We start from the raw sequence: 25,983 nt of genomic DNA, 5'->3' as shown, positions 1-25,983 counted from the left end.
ATTAGGCTCAAAATGTTCTGTACCATCTCGTGATGTCATGAAGTGGTGGTTTTCAAGTGAACAGCTACTTTTTACCTATTGTTTAGTAGAGTTTGGAAATTTCAGGGCTGAAATTATGATTATGATTCTAGTAAAGGTGTATGAAGTTTAAAAATACAGCGGAGGAAACTTTATGATAACATAGCTCAGAAAACAGAGTAATATAAGACCTTTAAGCTTTTGGTCATGGATCTAAAATCATTGCTTTAATAAAAAAGTAAAGATGTCCAAAGCATCCTTCCTACATCTATCTTGAGCTTTAATGCAAACCCTAACCATTAGCCTCCACGGTCCTCTTATGACGACATGCTATCATATTCCCACTATATCCGTGCATTGTAATATAAAATACCTTTTACTACTACGACTAATATTACTGCTATCCATTTGTGCTGGCGGCTAACAGCCTACAGACTAGTTTTGCATTGATTTCCTAACACTCAAGAAGATAAAGTGCTTAAATTGAGTTTGTGGACTTAAAAGCTGTCTGACGTTTTTCTTTTTAAATAACAACTCGCTAACAGATGCTAGCACTTCTGTTAGTTACACAGCAATGTAACTGACAGCTGCTGGCTTACATCACCATTCTGCTTTTTTTTACCATTTTAGTGTCATTTTGCGGGGAATCCAAGGTGAATCGAACCATTTCTGGACATTTGGGAACCGTTTTATGTCGGCAGTAATTAATTGGTTTAAAAAAGTACAAAATATGAGCGGTTATTTTCGCGTACGCGGGGTCACGAGGGAGCTATGGAGATAAAACACAGTTGGATGAAGAATAACATTTGGGGGTAATGAATGGGAGATTAGAACGAAAACAAAGCAAGATGGCGGACGGCTAATGAAGCGACAATAGGCTGTGCGGGGAGGGAGAGGGCGGATCTGTTATGCTAACAACTCCGCAGCGGATTGTGCAAATGAAAAAGCCAACGCAACAGTCTCATATGTGTGATCACGGCTAACTTATAGCAACGCAAAAAAAAAAAACACTTATCCACTGAGCTCGAATTATGTGCGCAATTATTACAGCGCAGTATAATAATAACGACCTGTCTCCTGCAAAGACAGATAGAGGGCAAAGAGTGCACCCTAAACTTCATTTCCAAACATAAGTACAGTTAAGTGCAAACATTTAACACTTTTATTACACACAGAATCACAAAGGTCACTGTTTCTGTTATGTAACACTTTGAGGACTTTTCTGTTTTGTTTTAAAGGTGCACTGCATAACTTTTCTTGGGGAGGGTACACCATACGCAAGTCTCAATTTAACTGTTCAGCCTTCTTGTCTCCATGGAGACAAGAAAGCTGAAGGTGAGGTACACAATCAGTTCAATGGAGAGGCGGGTCCACTCACACAAGAATGTATGTTCTTAAAGCTATTTCTGAACAATAAAATTATGAAACAAAAGGCTGAATAGAGTTTCAGTGTCATACTGTGGAACCTACTAAGCAAAGCAATACCATTTCCCTAAAAAAATAATAATAACAGTGGTGTACTGTCCACCAGAAAAGTTACACAATGCACCTTTATAAACACACATTGAGCTTAAGCCTGCTATATAGTTATAATCTATGACACCTCTGGATCATTATGTTAACATTTATACCAATCAATCAATCAACAATTTTATTCTTTTAACTGTGTGGGGAGATGACGTTCGATTAGTTTCAGTCTGTTGTCACGTGACACTCATAAACAAGACCAAGACAAGATGGCAAGTCCGACCGCAAGTGAATTGGTCCCAAAAAAACCTCCAGTTTGGCAGCATTTTGGCTTCAGGCCACATTTGTTTACATTTTACAGAAATGAAACTTAAAACCACATGGCTCATATGCATAAACTATAAAGTGCTGATAAAAACAGCTGTTTCCTTGTGCGCTAATGTGGTTCAGCTTCTGTGGGACCAAAGTACACGGCTCTGTGGAATATACAGTATGTGTTTTTTCTGCGACAGAGGATGTGCTGCTCACGGTGAGTATGCTCTGTCCGTGTATCGCATTGGAGATGGTTCATGTGAAACTTTTCAGAGATTATAATTCTGCAGGTCATACGCATAGACCGTATAGTGGTGTGGCTTTGTAGCTTACCAAAGTCATACTAGAACATTTTGGTAATACTGTATCCCGCAGTAAAATCCTGAGAAGGTTTAACGGTATAAAAAATTTGGATACCACCCAACCCTTACATTTCATACCTTCAAACCTGAGTGCATCAGGGACACAATAGCAACAAATTACTTTCCATTTAAAAGCTTTATGGCAGAAGGAATAAAAGATTTAGCGTAGTGGTTGGTCTTTTGTTGTGGGGTGACAGAGGGCTTTTTCACAAACTGTGAGCGCAGTACATGGTTAGGCTGACTCAGTATGGCCTTAGTCTGATGTATCCATAAACATCATCACAACAGAGTGTTGGTAACAGATTAGCAGATTAAAGATGCATGTATCACCCCAAATACAACTTCGAGAGGGCAAATGAGAAGGGGAAACAAGAGTTACATGTATAATACTGCTTTAAATTGTCAAAATTGTTGTTTAAAGCTACCATGTGAAATTAGATTGGCTGATTTACCCTTAAATTCACACGTTTCAAGAGGCAAACGAGTCTTAAATGAGAATCAGTTCAAATTTGACTATAATGTACTATCAAAAAGATTAAATACACTTTGATAATATTTGACTACTTATTATTATTTTGAATTTTTGATTCATCCCTGCTCCTGAAGTCCGTTAGAGAAAGCCAATTATAACTTCCTCAAACAACAACCTATAATTACAGCAGCAAAACTACAAACCACCTCAGCTTCATTATGCATTTCAAGTCCAAAATGTCAAAGCATTGCAAATTTCTGTAAGATTACTACAGATTACTACTATGATCACTAGAGTTGTAGAAAACGATGACAAGCTACTCAAATTCAACTCCAGCGCTGCTTTCCTGAATCAACATGGGTAATTGCGCCAAATCAGATTAACCAACTTTGTCACAACCTTTTTAGCAACACTCACAATTCCCAAATAGAAAAGTGAGGTTTGCTAATTAGCGTTCCCCTTCCCCGTAGTGCACTGAAATCAAACGCACCCCTGATCGGTAATTGCTACTAAAATTGAGCCATTGCTTTTTCAAATGACTTCCTCTCTCCGAGCCGGGCCGATATGATTGATGTGTCCAAACAGCGCTGAAGGACACGGCTGGTGATTTTGCCGACCACAGAAAAAGACGAAAATTGTGGGTGTGAGGGAGTGAGACAGGGAACCGGCAATTAAGGGGACGAGGCTGGAAAAGAAAGGGCTCAGAGGAAGCAGGAAGTAGTTTTGGTTTTTGCGCACGGTGGTTGGTTGCCGTGGAAAAGTACAAAAGCTACAGTGGTCACGTCGTAAAGGTTATGGGTACGCAATCTATACAGGCACTTTAAGCAATTTAAGCTCTCAAACAATTCAGAGTGCTCACGGTACAACACCATATACAATTTAAACCAATTTTATCATCTTGGGGTTGTGGGATGAACTGCTTTCTGTTGTAAACGTGCAGTCTGTAACTTTTCCGGGAACAGATCCTCCACTTGCCGGTATACATGGAGATGTTATTGCTTTGTCTTGAATGTTCCACAGTATGGTATTAAATACAATCTCTTGCATTAATTCAATAACAGGAACAATCTCGAGTTCGTCCACTAATCCGATCTAACTCTCGACATAAACTTCATTGGTTGTGTGGTCAAATCCATTGAGCGACAGGTTGGCAGTGCGATTCTAACTCTCATACTATCATTTTGTCCTTTGGCAAGACACTTAACCCACCTCGTCCCCAGTGTCTGCGTACACTGGTGTGTGAATGGGGGCGTGGTTCCTTGATGTAAAGTACTGTGAGTGCTTTGAAGGCTTTAAACGTTGTATAGAAATATGAATATATAGAAAATTTACCATTTACCTAATTGGTTATGATGCGGTAAATGTTATTACTAATAAAATGTTTACAATTTTAAATAAAACTCAAGGAGTGCTTCCTTAAGTGGGGGAGTAAATGAGATAAAACTGAATGAAAACACCATTTGACAAACCATTTAAAAGAAAATACATTTTAAAATTCCACAAAATACATGGGAATGATGGGAATTTGTATTGCTCAAACCAGGGTTCCCACTCTTTTTCACTGAGAAAATGTCAAACCTTTTCCATGACATGAAGTGAATTTTCCAAGACTTTATGGCACCCTAAATGTGTCGAACTGAGCATACTTTTAGGGCTACATAAGAAATGTTAACCGTTTCCACCTTATGATTTGGTATTATAGCTTTTTAACATTCAAAATACTGTCAGTGCATTTATTGTTGTCTCTTTTAAACAAAAGGCGCATACGTTCGGAAGTAATTATAATAGCCTAATGAGAACTTAACAGAATGCTGTAGTAGCATGAAAGAGACACTATAATTCCTTATAATTCCTTATAATACATTTTCAATTTCCATGACTTTGGGAACTCTGTCAAACATGCCTTTACAAACAAACTTGACCTAATGATGTGTAAATTAAGCTAACTGGGAATTGTAAACTTACCAATTAAAACAGCCTCAGCCTTACCCTGTTCACTGTCAACAGTACGGAGCTATCTGTATCTGTTATCTGTTATCTGATAGTCATTGAACAGCTGAATAATGCTCTTGTCTTAAAGCAGCGTGGGATTCCCTTCAGCACCAGAGATGACAAATTGAAACACGCCAAGAGAAGGACAAAAGCGATTATGATGGACTGAAACGTTGGATGTGTGACTGTTCAAAGACGGTCGGACATTTTGGATTTGCGGTTTCCTGTGTGATCGCTGGTACAGTAATAGCTTTTTCCCCACTGTCCGAAACGCCGGGGACTTGGCGGGGACTTGGCGGGCAGGCTGTCAGGGAGTACATGCTTATAGGCAACAAACCAGTCTTTTATCAACAGGCCGATGAATATGTATGAGCGCTCGGGGCGGAAAAGCAAATGTATCCACTTTGCACCAGCGTTCGGGGTGAGTGAGCTGAGCTGTGTCTGACAGAGCGGCGGCCATGACAGCTGCAGACACGAGGAAGTCAATACAGACGGAGAGGTTTCAATGTGTATAAGACGATTCAAATGTGTACTTTAAAATACACAATTAAAATCTTACCATACCTTTGTTCTCAGCCACCTAATGCTCAAAACTATCTACAAAATTACGCATTTTCTGTAGTACTTTGTTAGAAAACGATATACATAGATAGTAATTTTCGATTTTGTTCATTGTCACCCACAAATTGGTCTAAAATGGCTTAGTAATAGCATGGGTCCATTGAATTCCTACTTTTCGTTTCCCTGTTTTTGTTGTTTAAAAAAGGCCAAACAGCATTTTTTTTTATTTTACATTATCTTTAAGTAAACTGATAATGACAGAACAAAGTCATAACAAGAATTAAAGCTTATAAAAGTAGAGTTTAAAAGTAAGTTGGTCTCCTTTAAACAAACACAATTCATGTACATTTCGCCAAGATTTGTTATTTATTTAAAATGTACTTTTGCGATTCAACTTGGATGGACAATCTTACCCAATGGTGTCAGAAATATTTAACGGTTGAAAAGATGGATTTACTTTCCCTTTGCGGCCAAATGCAAACCAAAGAATGCCAAAAAAAAAAAAAAAACATCTTCCCCCTGCCATAGGAGGAGAAACTTTCGCCTCCAGGTATGGCACTCAAACTTGTGAACTTAGCAGAAGTTTAGAATTCTGCTCAGCTAAAACGTTGTGAGGTTCTCGGATAGAAAAGCCCAAAGTTTCTCCCATGGCAATCGAGTGTATCTCCTAGTGGTCCAGGAAATCAATTCAGTTCCTGACTTTTGCACAAAACTGCACTTTCAAGGCTCAGTCTTGATACTTGGGGGATGCCCCGCAGCTGGCGCCCTCTAGGGGTGGTCCGGCGCTCAAAGACTCAGTTTCTGCTCTTTTCTCATTACTTTGTCCGTCTAAACTCTGCACTGCGCCCAGGGCTCCATACGAATGTACAAACCAGAGACCATTGATAAAACATGGCTTACTCTGGTCGGTGTGGAAGTCCTCGTTGCGTTTCAGGGCACAGACGGCACAAAAACTGCTTGGTGCCAACTAGTTCACCTCTCCGGGAGCTCATTGGAAACTGGGCGCCTGTGGAAAATCCAATAGTTCCAGTTTATAATTCTCCAGCAGGCTTGCACCTCCAGCGCAACCCTGACCTCCGGACCAGAACACAGCACAAAGACTCAAGGTGACTGAGGCCCATGCAAAAATCTGTCTCACAATTCGACAACAACTTTTGGAACTTTTACTACTACTTTTACTACGCTTCATTAGAGGAGACGTATTATATATTTTTATCTACTGTGTTTTGTTTCCAAGACCATTCTCTCAGGGCACAACAACTTCTCTTTTTTTTTTTTTTGTCTCAGAATTGTCACAAAAACAAGCTCTTTGCAAACCGGTGTTACTCCACTGTGTTTTCAAACTCCATACACCTTCACTAGAATCAGTTGGATAATTTCAGACCTAGAATTGCCAATCTCTGCAGAACAAAAGATAAAATGTAGCTGTTAACTTGAACACTACTGCTTCATGACATCACAAAGTGGAACAGAGCATTTTGAGCTTTAGAGATGTGGACTAAAACTTGTGTGAATGAAAGAAAACACAACTCCAGGTCTGTTTTTGAGGAAGTAACAACATTATAACATGGTTTAAAGAGTCAATTTCACATAAGATTGGAACTTAAATAATTCGTTTTACTTTCGTATAATTTATAATGAACCACTGACTGCTAATCTTAATGATATTCTTTCCAGCACATATTTTGATAGATGTAAAAATTGTCCAGAAAACATTAAACAACTGCATGAATTCTACTCTTGCAAATTAAGAACAAAAGTATAAATTTGAATGAATTTGAATGAAAAACATACCAAATACTGTGTTAAAAGACTAGTCCAAATATTTGGTCAGCTTAGCTCAGGAAAATAACAAAATCAATATTTAAAAAGAATATATCAAATGAATAAAAAAGCCTTTGTGAAACGCTGTATTTCACATAATTGCGGGACAGACAGCAGATGATTTCGCATTCTGTCTCAGTCAGTTGTTCAAATGGAGATGAGTGCGAGCGGAGAATGGGTCTGGAGAGTGGACACTGGTCAATCAGACTCCAATCACATGACTAAAGGGTACTTCAGATGGACAATTTGATATGAAAACATTCGAATCAATGAAAATCCTAATATTTTTACAACTCAAGTGGACTCGAGAAATGAAGTCTGACCTAAAAATAACAGAATGAGCAAGAGAGAAAAGGTACAAAATAGCCAATTTGTGGACGAGTAAATAATAATAATAATACTTTTTCATGCCATTTTATTTGGTCTTATTAAAAAACAGACAATGTAATCTCTGCACAAAACCACATGCCTTTACTGACAGGAGATCGGCTGTAGACCTCTCCATTAAGAAGCCGGAAGCTGTTTTTATTTATTGACCTTTATTTAACCCAGATAGTCCCACTGACATTAAGAATCTCTTTTTTCAGCTGAATCCTGGCTCCAGAGAAGACTCTAATACACACTACGGGTCAAAGGTTTTAGAGCACCACATGTTTTCTTGTTTTTTACTGTTTACTATTGACCAAAATGTATTCTAAACTTTTGACTCATGAAAGCGTCCACCTTCGGCAGATAGAAGAGCTGAACACACTCGTGGTTCGTTCTTTTTGCAATAGAAATCAAATATTCTTCAGAAAGTTCTTCCCAAGTCTGTTGCAGAAGTTTCCATAAAAGTGTGGCACTTGTAGGTCGCTTGGCTTTCACTCTTCTGTCCATCCCAAACCAGCTCGATGGGGTTTAAGTCTGGAGACTGTGCTGGAAACTCCATGTTTTCAAGCTTTACCATCTTGTTCTTTTTTCCTGAGGTAGTTTTGGCAGAGCTTGGACTTGTGTTTTGTATCTTTTATCTTTTTTTTCACCTCTGACTGTTCAGTTCTTACCTTTGTACCATTTCAAGCTCTTCATTGGACTTGCACGACTTGAATTGTATAAATAACTGGAAAAATTAGGTTGTTCTAAAACTTTTGACCAGTAGTATACATGCACCCAGAGGAAAAGAACAAAAGAAAAACATGCAAGAAATCCAGAATCAAGACGAGGACCATCTTGATGTGAGATGACAGAACTAACCACTGCTCAGAAATGAAACTGAAACACTGAACAAAAAGAATAAATTTTGGTGTAGGTGTATTATGCAAACCAATTAATAATGTATTGTTTTCATAGCGCCGTAGTGTCCTCCTTTATACCAAATCAATAAGATACTGACATGAAGCTATGACTATTTTCACTATTTTCTAATACCACAGTATGTAGTATTGTATGAATTTCGTACATTTGAGAATAGATGTTTTCCTAGCAACGTTTAGTAAAGAATTCTTAATGTCCTTGACGAGAATTGAACTGAATGATACAGAAAGCATATTTTGCTTCAATGCAACCTTTTGTAGTCCCCTGTTTTGCTAACATTCAACGTGACAAAAGTATTGTTAAGTGCTCTATTAGAATGAATGAGCGAGAATTGATTTTTTTGTCAGATTTAGATGTTTTATATTACAGAACGCTCTGGATTATAAGGCGCACTGTCATACAATGGTCTATTTTCAAACTTTTTTCACAAATAAACCGCACTGGACTTTAAACGAAACACAACAGTTAGATGGGTCAGTGGGACTTTGTTTGGTGCGTTCACGGTGACTCTGGGCTTTGTTGAGTTGTGGCGTGTAGGAAGGGTGCCGTCTGGGACCAACTGGATTGTTGGATTGTTGGCGTGTTCGCAGTGACTCAGTTGTTCAGTTGTGGCTAGAAGTGGCACATTGGACTCGCTTTTTCGGCTCGTTCCGTTCCATCGGCGTGGAGTGATGAGTGTGGCTGCGGGTGTTTTTTGCTGCACGGTCGCTGTCTGCTCCGTGTGTGTTTGCGTGTTCTGCGGGTGGTGCGGCTTTGTAGTTTACTGAAGTCGTGCTGGGACACCTGAGTTGATTCGTGTAGAGGGCGCTCTAGATTGCGGGGCGTGCAGTCGTTTTTTTGATGGGGTTGGAGGCGCCCACTAGACAGAACTGATTGTGGTGAGCTTTAAGCCAAGTTAGAATGTTGATATCTCCTCAAAAAAATATCCAGAATATTTTGTTTCATTCACACATTTGAGTAACTCTTTATAATTCGTCTGCCTACATCTCCAAAGCTCAAAATGCTCAATTCCACCTTGTGATGTCATGAAGATGTAGTTTAAATAACAGCTACTCTACATCTTTTGGTCAGTAGAGAGTGGCAAATCCAGTTCTATAGGTGTATGGACTTTAAAAACATAATGGAACACTTCCTGTATTACCATATAACACCACAGTGGAACAGAGTGTTTTTTTTTCTCTTTTGTCTAATGTGTTAAACATGTGCATGAAACAAAACTCAACTCTGGGTATGACAACATTATAACACAGATGAGAAAATAGCGTCAAATGGACCCTTTACTGACAGAAAAGTGTTCGTTCTACTCAACTTTTCCACATTACCAGAAAAAGCCCAAAATTTTAACAGTAAAAAGTAACCAAAAGCATCTTGCACTAAAACAGATGTCTCCTCTCAGGCTGGCAACGCACTGGATGAACTGCTCATTACTTTTCAGACCACTCGGAAGTTCAAATGAGGATCCTCGGGTCTCCTAGGGGCCCGTCTTCCTGCCAAGCAAACCCGGCGCGAGGATCCTTGGAGAGGAGGTAGGAAGGGGGGCATCTCGAAGCTAAAGCAAAGTTCACCCGTCTCGTCCCCCTCTAGGGTGCAGGGTGCGACGCTTTCTACTTGGGATGTGCGGAGTGTTTCGTGGTAGCAATAATCCGCCACAGCTCATTGGGCAGGCTTATTGGATCTTCCCTTGCAAGTGAGGTAAGTGGTGTGCTAAATTGATTCATATTTTTGGGGGTGAAGGGGATGTGCTGCTATTACGTTGGATATTACATAGGCAGGGACAATACTGTGGCCGGTGAAGCGTGAGCACGACATGCACTTAAGGGTCGCCACAAATTTATCTCCATCTTTCAGCCGACTAACTTTACTTAAATCAGAGGATGGAAGATAATTGATAACATTAGAGGGTAATAGTAACAGTGCACAAGAACAAGTAATATTAATTGCAGAGGGAAGAGAACAAGTTGCAAACAATATAGAAGAAGTTGTAGTAGTAGGGTTGGGCGATTTTGTCTGAAAATAAAATGATTGAATTTTTGCTCTTTCTCCTCTAAAAATGGTCAAAACTGAAAAGATTGTATTCAGTGATCATATTTAACCCATTGAAGAAATCTTTAATAAATGAGATAAAACAAACTATTGCATTAAATGTACAGCCCCAACATTTAATTTCATTGTTCAGTGCAATGCAAGAAAGTGGGGGAAATAAAAATTTAATTCCTTCCAAACACATCGATTTTAATTTCAATTCAATATTTTTTTTTTGCCCAGCCCTATGTAGTAGTTATCTGCCGTAGTAGTAGAATACTGTCAATTCAAAAATGTGCTAGGGAAAACTCAACCCTTTTTCAATGTATGTGTGAAGTACAGTGTGAAGAACTCTACTGTAATCTCAGACTTAATTGAACTACTACACATCATCCCCAACAGCTTTAGTGTTAATTTAAACAGAAAGAAGCTTGTAATTGTTTTTGTTTATTACAGGCCAAACATGTTATTGCTCTCAATCAGGAAGAATCGGAGAGACCCAGAGTAAACCTGTCGATTAAATTAATGTCAATTGGCAATTTGGAAGAAAGTTGAAAAAGTTGAGCTACATATTTAAAGGAAAAGTTGAGGACTTTAAAGACATTTGGTTGCCCTTTTTGCGCATTGTAAAGAATTTTGTATGTAGAAATCATAATTCAAATTGAGTTAACTGTGTGTTTTAGGGTGGGGGGGGTCTTAAGATATGCAATTATTTTATTAAATTTTTTTGTATAATGTCATTTTATGTTTCAATATGACTAAATATGTTTCACAATGTAAAATCGGGAACACTTTAATTTATGGACCACATATTAATAGCTAACTAAGTGATAATTGGTATACTAATTAGCTGTTACTTAGCTACAAGTTGGGATTTATTAATTAAACACTTATTAATGCTTATTAAGATTTCAGTGTATGCAGAAAAATCATCTATTTTAAAATAGTTAATGGGTTAGTACTCGCAAAATACGGCCTTATTCAAAAATGCATTCAAAGTACTTTATAAATACTAACAAAGATGTAATTAAGCACTTTTTATGCATTTTACTATTAACTAGCTAATAATACGTGGTCCCTAATCTAAAGTGTTGGTGTAAAATATTAATAAAAACATTTGTGAAAAAAAAAAAAAAAAGAATATTCTCAGTTCATGGTTTTCCAGCATAAGGATTCCTCTCTGATTTGAAGCAATAACGCAATTCTAATCCAAACATGATATTTTTTTAATGGGGAAAAGCCCTTGCAAAATCAGGAAGCAATCAATTACCCGAAACCCATGAATAGTAAAAGTAGTACGAGCAGTGATAGAAGTACTATATAATTTATAGAAATAAAGATAAATGCAGTAATTAAAAGAAGATTTTTTCCGCTCTTGGAATACTCTCCATGATTACATGCAAATATTACAATTATTGACTTTCTGTGCCATTGATCCTAACATTTATGTTAATTGAAAGCATTAATGAATGAAAAGACCCAGAACCCTGTTGAATTGAGTTGAAAGCTAGCCTTGTATGAGAGATGCATTTATCTGACTCAGTGGAGCGGAGGAGTGCGTCTGTCAGTGTGGACATCTCTATCTGGATGCAGCCGTGAGAGGCCATGTTCCACTATGATTTTCAACATCACCAAAGTCAAACCAAGAGCTATCTACTCCATTAAACACATCTACATGATCAAAGCACTGTAAACAGGAAATAGACCGGTACTATTTCACCGGCACAAATAGCATCAGCCACACTTCGCTGAACGTTTCTGCTTACATGCTTTTCATAATAACAAAGGTGAGCAACATTTAGTCTAAAATACGTGACTGTTCTATGAGTTCAAACGGGCTTATAGTCACTGAATCATGAAAGACTTTAAATATGTTTAGGGTGCAACAATATTACCTTCATAAAACTCTAGTTAGCGGCATCAGAACTAAAGAAGCTACTTATTCCCTTTGAAAACCTTTGTCCAGTTGACAGCATGTAACCTTTTGTTCTACCTGAAAATGTATTAAAACTACTTCTATTTATACTTGCTGTATGAAGAAACAAAACCAAAAAAGTGTTATTTGTTGATACTATAAAGAACACCATGGGCCCTAATACAGAACCTTGAGGTACACCTTCAAAACTTTCAATATACAAAAAACACCTTCTTCAGCTCAAATCAAACTGTCAAATCTAACTTTTTAAACCGCAAACTTACCGTTGACGACCACCGCTATATCCACAAAGTCTATCTCCCCTCTAGCCTCCACGCTAGCTTCACACCGGTACACGCCTTCGTCCGCCTTGGTCACCTGATGGATCTGAAGATTGTTATTGGGCAGCACCATGTATCTGCCTGCAAAAGAAAAAAAAAAACAAAAAACAAAAAAACGTATAGTAAGAAGAAGGAAATACAGGAGAGGTTAGATAAGGAAGGTCCCAGTAGCCAGTCAGTCACATTAGGCAGATAAGGCCCATATAGATAAACAGAGCTCTAATTACCGTAGTGGCTGAGGTGAGATTAGAAAGGCACTGCTTCCCTCAAGATATGTATACTATAGCATTGTAATTACATCAAAACCATCGAATAATATCTTTAGGTTTTCATCTTTTCTGTGAATTTCATATAATTTGATTGCCCAGTCTTTGCAATGCCAATATCTGCATAAACATATGACTGAGAAACTGCTTATGAGCCAGTCTTGTCAAAAAATGAGTGGGTTGCAGTTTTCAGTGGCGCAAATCAGGCAACCCATGCTCGCTATTTTTACTGTATCATCCACGACACTGTTAAATTGATAGGTGCAGATGCTAGCAGACATAGATAGTTTTGAAGCCTATACTATTGTACTACATTATCCAGCTGTGTTAACAATAGCTTCTACCAAACTTCTTTAATGGAACATGCACTATTTGTAGATCCCATTGTTATGCAAGGAGAAATAGCTCACTAGGAAAAAAATATTCCTAGCTAGAAAAGTTATTTTAAGAGTTATTTTTTGTCACAGTGTAGCAAGGTATTTTGAGCCAGTGAACGGGTAGATGACGCCTAATCAGGAACGTGTACTTTGCCAAATACTGTTCCTGATTTTTCTTGAGATCTTCAGGGATGATACTGAAAGTTTGTCATCAACGTTCCCTGGGGGTGTGAAGCCATCTGTAGGCACTGCTCTGTCTGAGACGTTTGTCAGAATTTAACCTGTGCTTTATTTCAACACAATCTGATGAGAAAAATTGCTGGAACTTCAACACGTGAACTGATTTGTACTATTAAACGAATTCCACGCTTAGATGGCCGATGTCCAAAAGCTTGTTTATTTTTAAGTAACATTTCAGCGAAAAAAGCCTTCGTCAGATATTTTTCCTGCTTTAGACCACAGTACACTGAAAAATATATGAGAGAGGCTTTTTTCGCCAGAATGTTATTTAAAAATAAAAAAGCTTTTGGACATCGGCCATCTGAGTGTGCTATGCATTTTTTCACTTTCGTCTTGCTGCTTCTTGCATTTAGCCAGGCTGACACCACCTAGTGCCTCCGCTCAATTTCATTTCTCTCCAGTGACTAGGTCAGGAATCAAAATACAATAGACGGTTCGCAAAAACCCCAGAAGTGCAAGTTCGGGCACCAGCCAATCAGCGAAGAGCCATATATTCAGTGTTGTTAACGATTCCCGAGATTGAGGATTTAAAGCTGGAATAAAGAGAATGTTTGGTGAATTTCATCAAGGGGAAAGACGTTATTGCCCTTCTTCCTAGCTCAATACTAGTTAGCTCCGTTAGTTGCATATTACTTATGCAGCGATTAGTTAAATGATTAAAAGTACACACCAACCGTCACGCGAACGAATTCTAACACTGCGAGGTCAAACAGTTTCTACGAAGTGAAACCGTCTGATGAATCTGGCTATCTTGCATTTGCACTTCTACAAGAATTTTTGTGTGCATTTTCTGTTTCATTAGATTAAACGAGTTCTAGTCACATAACATCATAGTCATAAGCTAGAGAGCATTAGACAGCAGTTTTTCACTTAGTCACTCTCACCGTTGTGTTGAAAATCAAACACTTAAAGATGACCATGAGCGCTCGTATTGAACGTCACCTCCTGAAAATGTGTTTTTTAAAAACATTTTGTATTTTTTCTTTACTTTTCAGACCATCTAATAAATGTTTTGACGGTGTTTGCTAATGTGTCTAATGAGTCACCACTGTAACTGATGAACATTGCGCCATACACACACTAGTATCATTTAAGGTCATCACAGGTGCCCGGTGGCAGAGCAGTTAGCACCCACTGTACATGAATAAGTACATAAAAATATACTGTAATAGCCCATTTAGCAGGCATACCAACTCCCTGTCCATTTGCTGTTGTCTGTCTCTCCAAACCAGATCCAGACAATTATCTTCAGTAATGGGTTAACTCTCCCTAACTGCCTCAAATCCCCTATTAATAAAACACAAAATTATCTTTTTATATCACACATAAAATATTCATTAACTTCATATTTAATGGACCCGACATCAGCTTAATGATGCTACGCCAAGTTACTTTATGCATTCTTTCACTCACAGGCTTGGCGTCTATGTGCTCCCCTGTTGGATTACATATTCATGACTAAATAAAATGAGTGTAAAACAGCACATTGCTGCGTTCTATAAATAATTGGAATTGGTGGCGTTCAGGGACACGGAATGGGAGTAAAAAATTTGAGAATTTTTGTACTAATGTAGGCTACTTTACGTCAACTTTGGCATGTAAAGTTACGAATAAATACAGCTATATATTGGTAAATGTAGTTGGTAAAGATGCATTGTGTAACTTTTCTTGTGGAGGGTCTGTCACTTGCTTGTTCTTTGCTTTGTCTGGAATGTTCCACAGTATGACATTAAACAGCTCTACCTTGTATTTTTTAATTATAAGAGGTTTTATAGCTAAAAAAAATACATAGAAAAACCAGCATTCCAACTGTGAGTGAGATTGCCTCTCCACAGATCTGATTTGTAACTTGGTCTGGTTTGGTCCCCATGAAGATAGAAAGGTTTAATTCCATACTGTTGAAACATTCCAGATAAAGTAATAACATCTCCATGGAAAAAAATAATTTGACGGACCCTCCACCAGAAAAGATACACAATGTATTTTTAAAACTGTACAGAATTTGAAGTGTATTTTAAGACAAAATTAGAACCTGGGTTTAGAGCAGTACCCAGAAATCATAACTTCTATGATTGGGCATAAAATTACACAATGGGGGGGCCTATTTCCAATTCAATGATTTCATGTAGTTAATTCAAATTTGCTGTAATAAACCCTTCTAAGATTCATTCCACCTGCTCATTATTATCAGGAGACCGGTCTTTTATTTAATACCGACCTATTCAGGTTTAACAAAAGCAGGTTCACAAAGACAGCTGATTTTCTAAAAACCAAAATCAAGGACATTCTGAGAAAATTGATATTTATTATTTCCTTTTTTTTTTTAATAAAAGATTTGAAAAAAGAATGGCATTACTATATATAGCATCATGACTAAGGGCAAAAATAATATTAGCACTGCCACCTTTGCTCCATACAAAACCTGAAAAAATCTCTTTAGTGACTAAGCGCTTCTTAAAGTAGCTTCCATACTGTATCTTCTACTTGTGTAATGATTTTTTTTGTTTTTTGTGTTTTTTTTGCTGTTAACATTGTGCATAATTGACAAAGGTTTTAAGTATTTAGACCTTACCTCCAGATATTTATTCTTTTTTAATTTTTGTCATCTATTCTTTGAAAATACCAGATTTATCAATGACTTAAATCAGCCTCAAATTATAAATAATGTGTTACTCAAAAACTGTTACTCTTTTTACTATTCATAATTTCTACTTCTTCAGTGTGAATAATTAATTATTTTGTAGTAACGTCTACTCTACCCCTGTATGTGGTCATAATGTTTTGGCTGTTGTGTGTATTACATTGACACTTACTATGAGGCTCCTCTGTGATCTCTCGGTCCTGGTAGTACCACACCACAGCGGGCACGGGCGAGCTGATGACGTCGCACACCACCTCAGCCGTCTCCCCGTGACGGAACTCCTGCGGCGACTGGACATCCCGGAACGTCAGCCGCTCTGCAACACAAACACACAAGAAAGCATTTTATTCATTTATTGTTATTAATTTAACCATTATTAAAAGAATTACAGGGTTCAAGCAGGAATGGTCAGAGCATAGATTGTAAATATATTAATGGACACAGCTAACCCGCCAGCCGCCATGTTCCATATAGGAAGTGTTCATAGAGGCGCTTCTGGCTCCACCGACTCTAGCTCCAATTGACTCTACACTGAAAAATGGTCACCCCTCGCTGTAACTGCTGCAGCAAGCTTCATCATTTTGCTCTTAAAATGTTCGTAATAACCCACTCTACATGAGCCTGGTGGTTTTATTTCACTAATTTGCCTTTAAATAAATTCCTATTCCTAACATAGAACTAGCTCCAAATTCACTCTTGTAACCGCAAGCCTCGTGAGCTTCATTTGACTCAAGCTGAACGCTGTGGGCGATGTCACACTCTCTTAGTCCACTTTTTTATACAGTCTATGAGTGAGAGATATATTAGCATATCGAAGTTAAAATCACAGTTAATGTTTTGAGGATTTGCAAAGAATTTTGTGCTCGTAAACCATAATAAACATAACATATTTAACATATTTAGATCACCATGTTACCATTTATTGATTTGAAAATTCTATATTTCCTGAAAACAATGTATTAAAATTGGTTTCAGTTTTGTTTTTGCTGCTTTAAAGGAACAGTTTCCTGGTGAGCTAGAGTGTTGGAGATGTGTGGAGACACTTTACTAAAAATTCCATCCAGTCCTTGTATTTGCAAAGGTTGCAGGTGCTAGGCTAGTGCATGCCAATAGTTATCCTGCCACTAAAAACAGTCTTACTCACTCCACAAAACACCTGAAACAAAACTATCGACACCAGACTGTCGATGTGAATGTCTGTGCCGATAGAATAATGTTTGAAATAATATTAATCTTGCATCGCATGAATCATCACATGTTGAGGGACTATTTTCTCATATATCAGTCCACCGCTGCCAAGCTTTCTATCAGGAAGTACAACTCACATAAATATTTCAAACGCAAAGTTAGTTTTACTTCTAAAATTATTCTATCAACACAGACAAGCACATCGACAGTTTGGTGTAATAATAGATTTGTTTCGGGTGTTTTGTGGAGTGGGTAAGATTGTGTTTAGTGGCAGGCTAACTATGGCCATTGACATGCACTAGCCTAGCACCAGCAACCTCTAGAAATACAAGGACTGGATGGAATATTTTTGTCTCCACACGTCTCCAACACTCTGGCTAACTAGAAAATTAGGACCTTTGTCCAAAATTCCAAACTGTCCCTTTAAGTCCCTCCATTTGCTCCCTGCACTAAGTCAGTCCATCTTTAAAGTGCAAAGTGTGGGAGCAGGGATGACGTAGGTTTGTGGGCTGAACATTGTACCTAGGAGCAATGTCAGGATTACTCAAATATGCATGGGTGACATCTACAACATCTAAAACCTCTTCAGGCAAATGTTTGATGAGGGAACAATATTATAACACGGTAGAAAGCTCCAAAAAGTAGATCTTGTGTAATCTACCCTCTAGAAGATCTCAATTTCAGTTTATTCCATGTAAAAAAGTACATTTTTGGGAAGTACCATATTTTTCGGACTATAAGTCGCACTTTTTTCATGGTTTGGGTGGTCCTGCGACTTATACTCCAGTGCAACTTATATGTTAAACTTTTCACACTGACAGCCACGAGAGGCGCTCTAGGCTTGTGTATTCCTGTACCACTGTCACTTCGCTCTACTGCGCATGTCGACTCTAGAAGAAAGAGAAAGAGCCATTGTCCTGTCTGGTATCATGTCAGTCAATTGCACCAATACTTCTATATCACTGACAATTCAGAATTTAAACAAACATAAAGACAACCGAAACCATCATGTCAGGATTCAGAAAAGCCGGAATAATTCTAACTGGAACTGATGCTGAGTCTATGCAGAAGAGGAAGCGGCGCTCCGTTCACCTCTGGAGGTCGTGGAGTTGTTCAAAAATGACACCGAGGATGAAGAATTCAATGGATTTAGTGATGTGGAGTAAAATGGAGAGTTTGTTAAACTTGTTCTGTTCTGTTATTTATGCTATAGTTATCTGTTCATATGTGATGTTAACAGCCTGTTGTTCTCTGTTCTATTGTTATTACTATAACTTGCATTTTAAGATGAAATGTCAGTTCCTGATCTCTGATTTTATGAAATAAATTTCCCCCAAAAAGTGCAACTTATACTCCAGAGCGACTTATATATGTTTTTTTCTTCTTCATTACGCAGTTTTTGGCTACTGCGACTCCGGAGTGACTTATAGTCCAACAAATATGGTTCTGAATATTATATTTGTCCACTTAAGAAGCAGCCAAAAGCAACTGTTTTCAAGGCAAAACTTATTGCTAGTTTCAAAATGCCATATACAATGGCAGACTCTTCATTTGCATGGTGTGTGTTTCATATTCATATCCATCTATAAGTGTCTCATGCAGCCCTTATAACAAAAGACTGTACCATCTCCTCATGTGTTATTCATGGACTCATATTTAATGGACTCAACACTACTTTAATGATGCTACCGCCAACTTACAGTATGCATTATTTCACATACAAGCCTGACACCGTGTACTTTCACTGCTAACTATTCACCACTAAAAGTATCTGTCATTCAATTTTCAATTTCAAAATTAAAACAGTTCAAAACCTCTACTCATGCATTCTAATTATTTGTTGAGTAGAAGACAAAGATAAATTACTACATTTGAACACATGAAAATACCTTAATTGCTTTGAGGGCTTGTAAAATTCTACTTTTTCTTTTCCCCCCCCCCGATAATTAAAACAATTTAGTCTGCACGTTTCTGAACAACAATCCAACAATCCAAAATCATAAATTATTCCCCTTCTGAACAAAATAGTTTTCTTTTTGTAACAACTTTTGAACAATTGAGAATATTCTTAGATGAGATTAATTTTTATATCAAATTGAGGTTTCAGATGAAAACTCATTTGAATGTTTTGGAAAGTGTACACACAGTTGAAATTGCGGTATTAAAACTCCAGAAACTAAAAAAAGAATGGTGGAAAAACTAGACTGATTTTGCAAAATATATTCTACTTTATGGCTTTAGTCTGAAAACCTCCTCATCATGAACAGAGCTGGAGTTGTGTTTTGTTTCATTCACACATGTTTAACACACAAATCTGGCATAGTCCTTCTAAAATGGAATACACTCTGTTCCATCTTGTGAGGTCATGTGGCAATAGAGGAAGTGCTCCACTGTGTTTTTAAACTCTATACAAGGTAAAAAAGTAGCTGTTAACCTTGAAAGCTACTGCTATATGACATCACAAGGTGGAACAGAGCATTTTGAGATTAGACAGACTAATAATCAGAGGTGGGAACTTGCACGTCGTGACTTGGCAGAGTCAGACTTGAGTCACTGTTTTTATAGGGTATCCCCAGGTTTGACTACCCCAAATTTAAGACTTTTTAAAGACTTTTTTAGGACCACTTAAATGAAAATTAAGACCAACATCGCACTCATTATGCGGGTGAAAAATGCCAGATATAATTCTAATAATGACCAACCAACTACCAGTACTATATCTAGAATCTAAGAGCCACTGTGGATTAAACCTAAACTTCCCCATGATCCGTCCAACGTCTTCCTCCACTCTACTGATTTTACTCATTTCTGCCGGCACCAGAAATCAAAGAATTGTTTGCGCATCCTCCAAATTAGACGTTCGTTCACATTATGTGATTTCACATTATTGTTTTTGCAGCTTGGTTGAGTATACAAAAATAGGCTAATGAAATTTAAGACCATTGTGAAAAAATAAGACTTGGACAACAGAATTTAAGACTTTTTAAGGTCTTAATTTAGGAAGTTGAAATTTAAGACCTTTTAAAGACTTTTAAGACCCCATGGCGATCCTGTTTTAGGACTTGAGACTTGACTTGATAAAATGGGACTCGACTTGGACTTGAAGGTCAATGACTTGGGACTTGACTCGGACTTGAGGGCTGTGACTTGAGAAGACTTTTAACCACTTTTAAATCTGAATTCTTTCTATTGTGACCATTATGATTCACACCAAGATCTTGTCAAAACATTTTAAAAGGAAAAATTTACATTTCTACAACTCTTACATACTCTAAAAAATCACTGTATATTTATATATGAGTTTTTATAAAGTACAATTTAGTTTAAAATTCATATAAATTGCAAAAATCTAAGCTATATTTGGTACTTTGGTTTAAAGACTTGAAATGACTAGAAGCTCAAAGCAGACGACTTCGACTTGACTTGGACTTATGGGCCAGTGACTCGAGACTCGACTTGCACATGCCTGTATTTGACTTGGGACTTGACTTGGACTTGCGGCCAAAGACTTGAGACTTACTTGAGACTTGCAAAACAAAGACTTGGTCCCACCTCTGCTAATAATGCAGGATTACGAAAAGCATATGAATGAAACAAAAAACAACTCCAGGTATGTTTTTGTGGAGGTAACAACATTATAACATGACCAAAACTTCACAAGTCAATATTTCTTTCATGCCTTTCATATATACATTTTTTTGTTTTTGTCATGAAAAACAAACCATATTTTTTAAAACATCATTCTGTTCTTCAAAATAAACCAAAACCCAGTGCAGTATGGTAGACAGTAGAGCTACACGATCGACTAACTTAACCGTCAATATTAGCAGTATATAGGTCCTTTTAAACTTTTCCCTGACCTTGGGATTTTATGTCTTGAATTATAAAGTTGTATACTCTTGTTTAGAACTTTCCCACACTGTGTACTCGGGCAGGGTCGCGGTGAGGTCACGGCGCGCACAGATGATGTAACCTCTCCTTTCCGCAGAGCCGGCCGGTCTGAGAGAGCTCTGATTGGTATTGACAGGTCTCAATCTTCAATCCTATACAACAAAAGCCGAGTCCGCGTCATTTCCTGGGTCGAAATCTGATGAAACCACACATGAAAGACGTGGATTCTACAGATACAGCTACAGAAACACCAATTAGAACATCAAGACGTCTATAGAGTCTATGAGCAAGCACAGAAGAGACTGTCAATAAAGACTGATTCAACACACATACTTTTTACTCCTTGCTACTACTACTTCTCCTACTACAACTACTTTTATTTTTACACCAGCTATGACTACTACTGCAACTACAAAACAATACCTTAGACTACTGTTTAAAAAAATACATCTTACATTACAAGTAGTACTACTGTTACAACTACAACTAACACTACTACTACTACTGCTACTACTACTACTACTGCTACGTCTTCTACTACTACTACTTCAACAACTATGACTACTACTACTATAACATCTATGACAACTACAAAACAACACCTTAGACGACTATAAAAAAAAAAACATCTTATATTACAGCTCCTACCACCACTACCACTACTACTGCTACTACTATTATAACTACTACTACTTCTACTACTACTACTACTACTACTACAACTATGACTACTACTACTACAACAACAACTAGACAACTCCTATTACTACAAAACAACAACTTAGACTATCAAAAAAATAAATCTTATGGTACAACTACTACTACTGTTACATCCAACACTACTACTACTACTACTACTACTACTACTACTACTACTACTACTACTACTACTACTACTCCTACTAGTTCTTCAACAACTTTGACTACTACTACTGGTTCTTCAACAACTCTGACTACTACTGCTACTGCAACTACAGCAACTACTACAACTACAAAATAACACCTCAGACTACTAATGTAATACATCTTACATAACTATTACTACTACTGCTACCACTACCACTACAACCACTACTACTACTATCTGCTACTACTCCTACTACTATAACTACTACTACTTCAGCGACTACTACTACTACTACAACTATGACAACTACTATTACTACAAAACAACACCTTAGATCACAAAAAAATACATCTTATAGAACTACTACCTACTACTGTTACAACCAACACTACTAATACTACTACCACTACTACTACTACTTCAACAACTATGACTACTACTACTACTGCAACTATGACAACTACAAAATAACAACTCAGACTACTATAAAAATACATCTTATATAATTACTACTACTGGTACAGCTACCACTACAACCACTACTACTACTATCTGCCACTGCTACTACTACTACTACTACTGCTATAACTGCCACTATGTCTACAACTATGACTACTAGTACTACTACCATTACTTCAACTACAACAAAAACTGTGACTACAATCACTACAAAAATGACATTTTAGACTACTACAACTGCAGTTCTACCAGCACCAATACTACTAATATTACAACTACTACTACTACCACCATACTCCCAGTAACAACTAACAACAACTACTACTACTACTATTACTATCACTATGGTAACAGTATGGTCCTTCCTTGTCCAAACTTTTTGAGATATGAGCCTTTCACAGTTTTCATATCAGTTTTTATCCGCCATAATAAATGATTTGCCTCATTCAATAACAATTTCAAGAAACATTTTTGGTCAGACGTGATTGTGGTTTTGACTCCAGATTTGACTCAATTAAAAAGTACTTTCTCATCGTCTTGCACACTCCCCTTCCATCTTGTGTCTTGGTGAAAAACCGCATATAAGTCAATGGCGGCCCTCTCTATCACTCTCCTCTTTGGGGCATTAGCATTTGGGCGTGTGATTTATGCTAGGCTGCTCGCTAAAATGAGCTCCTTTCTCTCCGCTCGCTCCCTTCACTCCCGCTCGGCTAACGTGTCTAGAATCTCTCCGGCTTCATTCGAGGACAGCTTTGCGTTTGCTCTTTGACTTAACATGGTTTTTTCTTTTTTCTTTTTTTTCACGGTGCCGGTTTATGTAAGTGAAAATGTAGTGTGCTTTGTTCAAATGTTTGTGTGGCCGTTGTTTCCTGTTTGTATTGGTTTGTAGATAGAGCGGATGTGTCCTCTGTAACACGGGGCTGCTCCACACTGCTGAATGGGGAATAGAATGAATAGTTTTTTTATGTGGCCTCCTGTTTGTGTGTACAAGAAGAGCGATACAAAAGACTGTGAAAGCAAAAAAAAAGTGAAGTTACCACAAAACAAATATATTGAGGATTAAACAATTTTTTACAGTACTTTTTAAACATATGTATTTCTTTTATTTTCCATCAGCTTCTTACTGTTTTTTTAAGCTGGTCAAGTAGGCTACTATGAAATAATGGTACACATACCTGTAGTTGTGTTTTGTTTGGTTCACACATGTTTAACACACAAACACTACATATTTGTGCTGAGTTCTTCTCCCAAACAGGAAAAATCACTCACTATTTTTTTCACAAGAGTCACACTGGAAGTAGGGATGGGCATTCGATTAAATTTTCTTAATCGATCGTCGAGAGAATTAACGGTTGATTATCGATTAATCATTAATGTTTTGATATTAAAATGATCATCATCATTATTACTATCTGCACTACTAATCTGCATAAACAAATTCAACTTTACCACATATTAACCATAACCACTCTATTATAATGTGTTTAATGCAGCTTTCCTCAAGTCTCACAGAAACGAGCGCTGATGTGGTCAACTTCTGTTGGACTAAAGGACATGACTCAGTGGAATACAGGTTAGTGTGACCGTATTTGGTTTGTGAAAACCAGGACACCGTACGGGGGAGGTGGAGCCTCATCATGGACATTGAGCTACTCTCACCTGGTAAAGCTTTTTACAGTTTTTTGGTCCTGGTGAACTTTGACACTCCCACTGGACACTGAAACATATGTGTCTGCTTTGTACACTGGGGCGGAAAGCGTGAATTTCTTATACAAGTCATCATTAAATGCACATTTGCACTTTGGCATGTTGCAGACTGACTGACTGTTTGTGTCTGCTCACTCCTTCTGAGTGCAGAGAGCTACAAGAGATGCTCAATTTGACCCCAATGATCCCAATGAAAGATCATGAAAACCTGGACATTTGTATCACTTTATAAAAAAAAAAAAAACCTGGACGGCCGGGACAGGATGTGGAAAATGGACGTTTGGTCACCCTACACTACGCACAGCAACCTGCATTCGGTTTGTCAATTAAAAATTAACATAATAGATGAAATTCTTAATGATCAATTATCGATTAATCAACTAATCATGCCCATCCCTAACTGGAAGAGCAAAATCAACAGGACAAGAGGAGAGCCACTTATACCCAACATACACAAAATTTAATTATTATAATAATATATAATTAATTAAAATTATCATCATTATTATGACTATTACTAATCTGAATAAATAAATTCAACTTTACAACATATAAATCATAACCACTATAGAGCCACACCAGCTCATTTGACATTATAATGTTTTTAATGCAACTTTGACACATTTGTTTACATTTTACAGAAACCAAACTTAAAACCACATGGCTCATTTGCATAAATTGTAATTTGGAGATTTGGCGTGGAATGACCCTGATCAAGAACATGGACTACTTTTTAAAATGGAGTTCAGGCAGCGGGTCAGGTACAATAGTTTCAAATATTTTTTTTGCGTTTGTAGTTGCGGGTGGGTTAGCTGAAAATGTCGGTCGTGTACGAGTCGTTTATACATGGACCGGCGCATCACTGTTTGCTGGTGTCACGGTGCCCCTTTAGGAAACACCATGACTAAATCTTGATTTCTACTTAGTGTAATGCAGATGTTTGTGATGCAATGTTCACTATATGTTTATCGAGCACAGTTGAAAAAATATATTGGCTATGTTACTATTTTTGGTATAAATTAAAGCTTGGCGAGCTGCATGTGACTCAGGAGCCGCGCAATGAGTATCCCTTTGTTATGTGGTAATACAGGAGGTGCTCGACTGTGTTTTATAGTACTGTTTTTCTATGGTACTGTGTGTTATAGTACTGAATTAAAGGTGAAAGGTAGCTGTAACTTGAAAACTCACGCTTCATAACATCACAAGGGGGAACAGAGCATTTTGAGCTTCGGAGATGTAGACAAACTAATAATAAAGAGTTACTCAGACATGTGAGAATGAAACAAAATATAACTCCACATATATTATCAGCGAGTTGCACGAAAACAACTGGACTTATATTGGCTGATAATAGCTTATTCCTGGATGTCTCAAACTTTGCATGTTTTTCAGCGTTACCATGGAAGCAAGAAGACAATGTAAGTAAGTAGAAGTCTGGTTTGTGGGGATGCAAACCCGCTTTTCAATGCAATAAACAGCCAAAATTAAAAACAAATCCATGCTTTTATTTAAGTCTATTTTCTGCTTTTAAAAATGACACACTGTGACTTCAAATGAACAAGTTCTGTTGAATATTTACAAGTCTGTGTAAATGGAAATGTTTGTGTACGCAATGAGCCAATATATTCACTCATTACTCACTATTCAGTAAGTAATTGCGGGTGTTAATTCCTCTATGTATAAAATTAATCCTGAGTAGCTTATATCTGAAGGACTGTTTGAGATAAAAACAGTGACATTTTTCCGATGTTCCCAGGTCAGTCTCTGCACTCTCCACACTGCTCTGCTCTG

General features: G+C 37.5%; 1 protein-coding gene across 1 annotated transcript in view; it reads right to left on the bottom strand.

The window, feature by feature from the left end:
- Positions 1 to 25,983, bottom strand: part of LOC110153222 (neural cell adhesion molecule 2) — a 591,924-nt gene that overhangs the window by 141,864 nt on the left and 424,077 nt on the right. Inside the window, exons 4-5 of the mRNA XM_055165721.1 lie at positions 16,273 to 16,416; positions 12,520 to 12,657 (exon numbers count right to left, since the gene is read on the bottom strand). Coding sequence (XP_055021696.1) covers positions 12,520 to 12,657; positions 16,273 to 16,416 — 282 coding nt within the window. The remainder of the gene's footprint in view (positions 1 to 12,519; positions 12,658 to 16,272; positions 16,417 to 25,983) is intronic.

This window comes from Boleophthalmus pectinirostris, unplaced genomic scaffold (genome assembly GCF_026225935.1).
Source record: "Boleophthalmus pectinirostris isolate CB_2022bp ecotype Guang Dong unplaced genomic scaffold, ASM2622593v1 HiC_scaffold_11, whole genome shotgun sequence".
Classification (NCBI taxonomy): Eukaryota; Metazoa; Chordata; class Actinopteri; order Gobiiformes; family Gobiidae; genus Boleophthalmus; species Boleophthalmus pectinirostris.
Note: the sequence above shows the minus strand (reverse complement) of the source record. Positions and strands in the feature narration are given on the sequence as shown.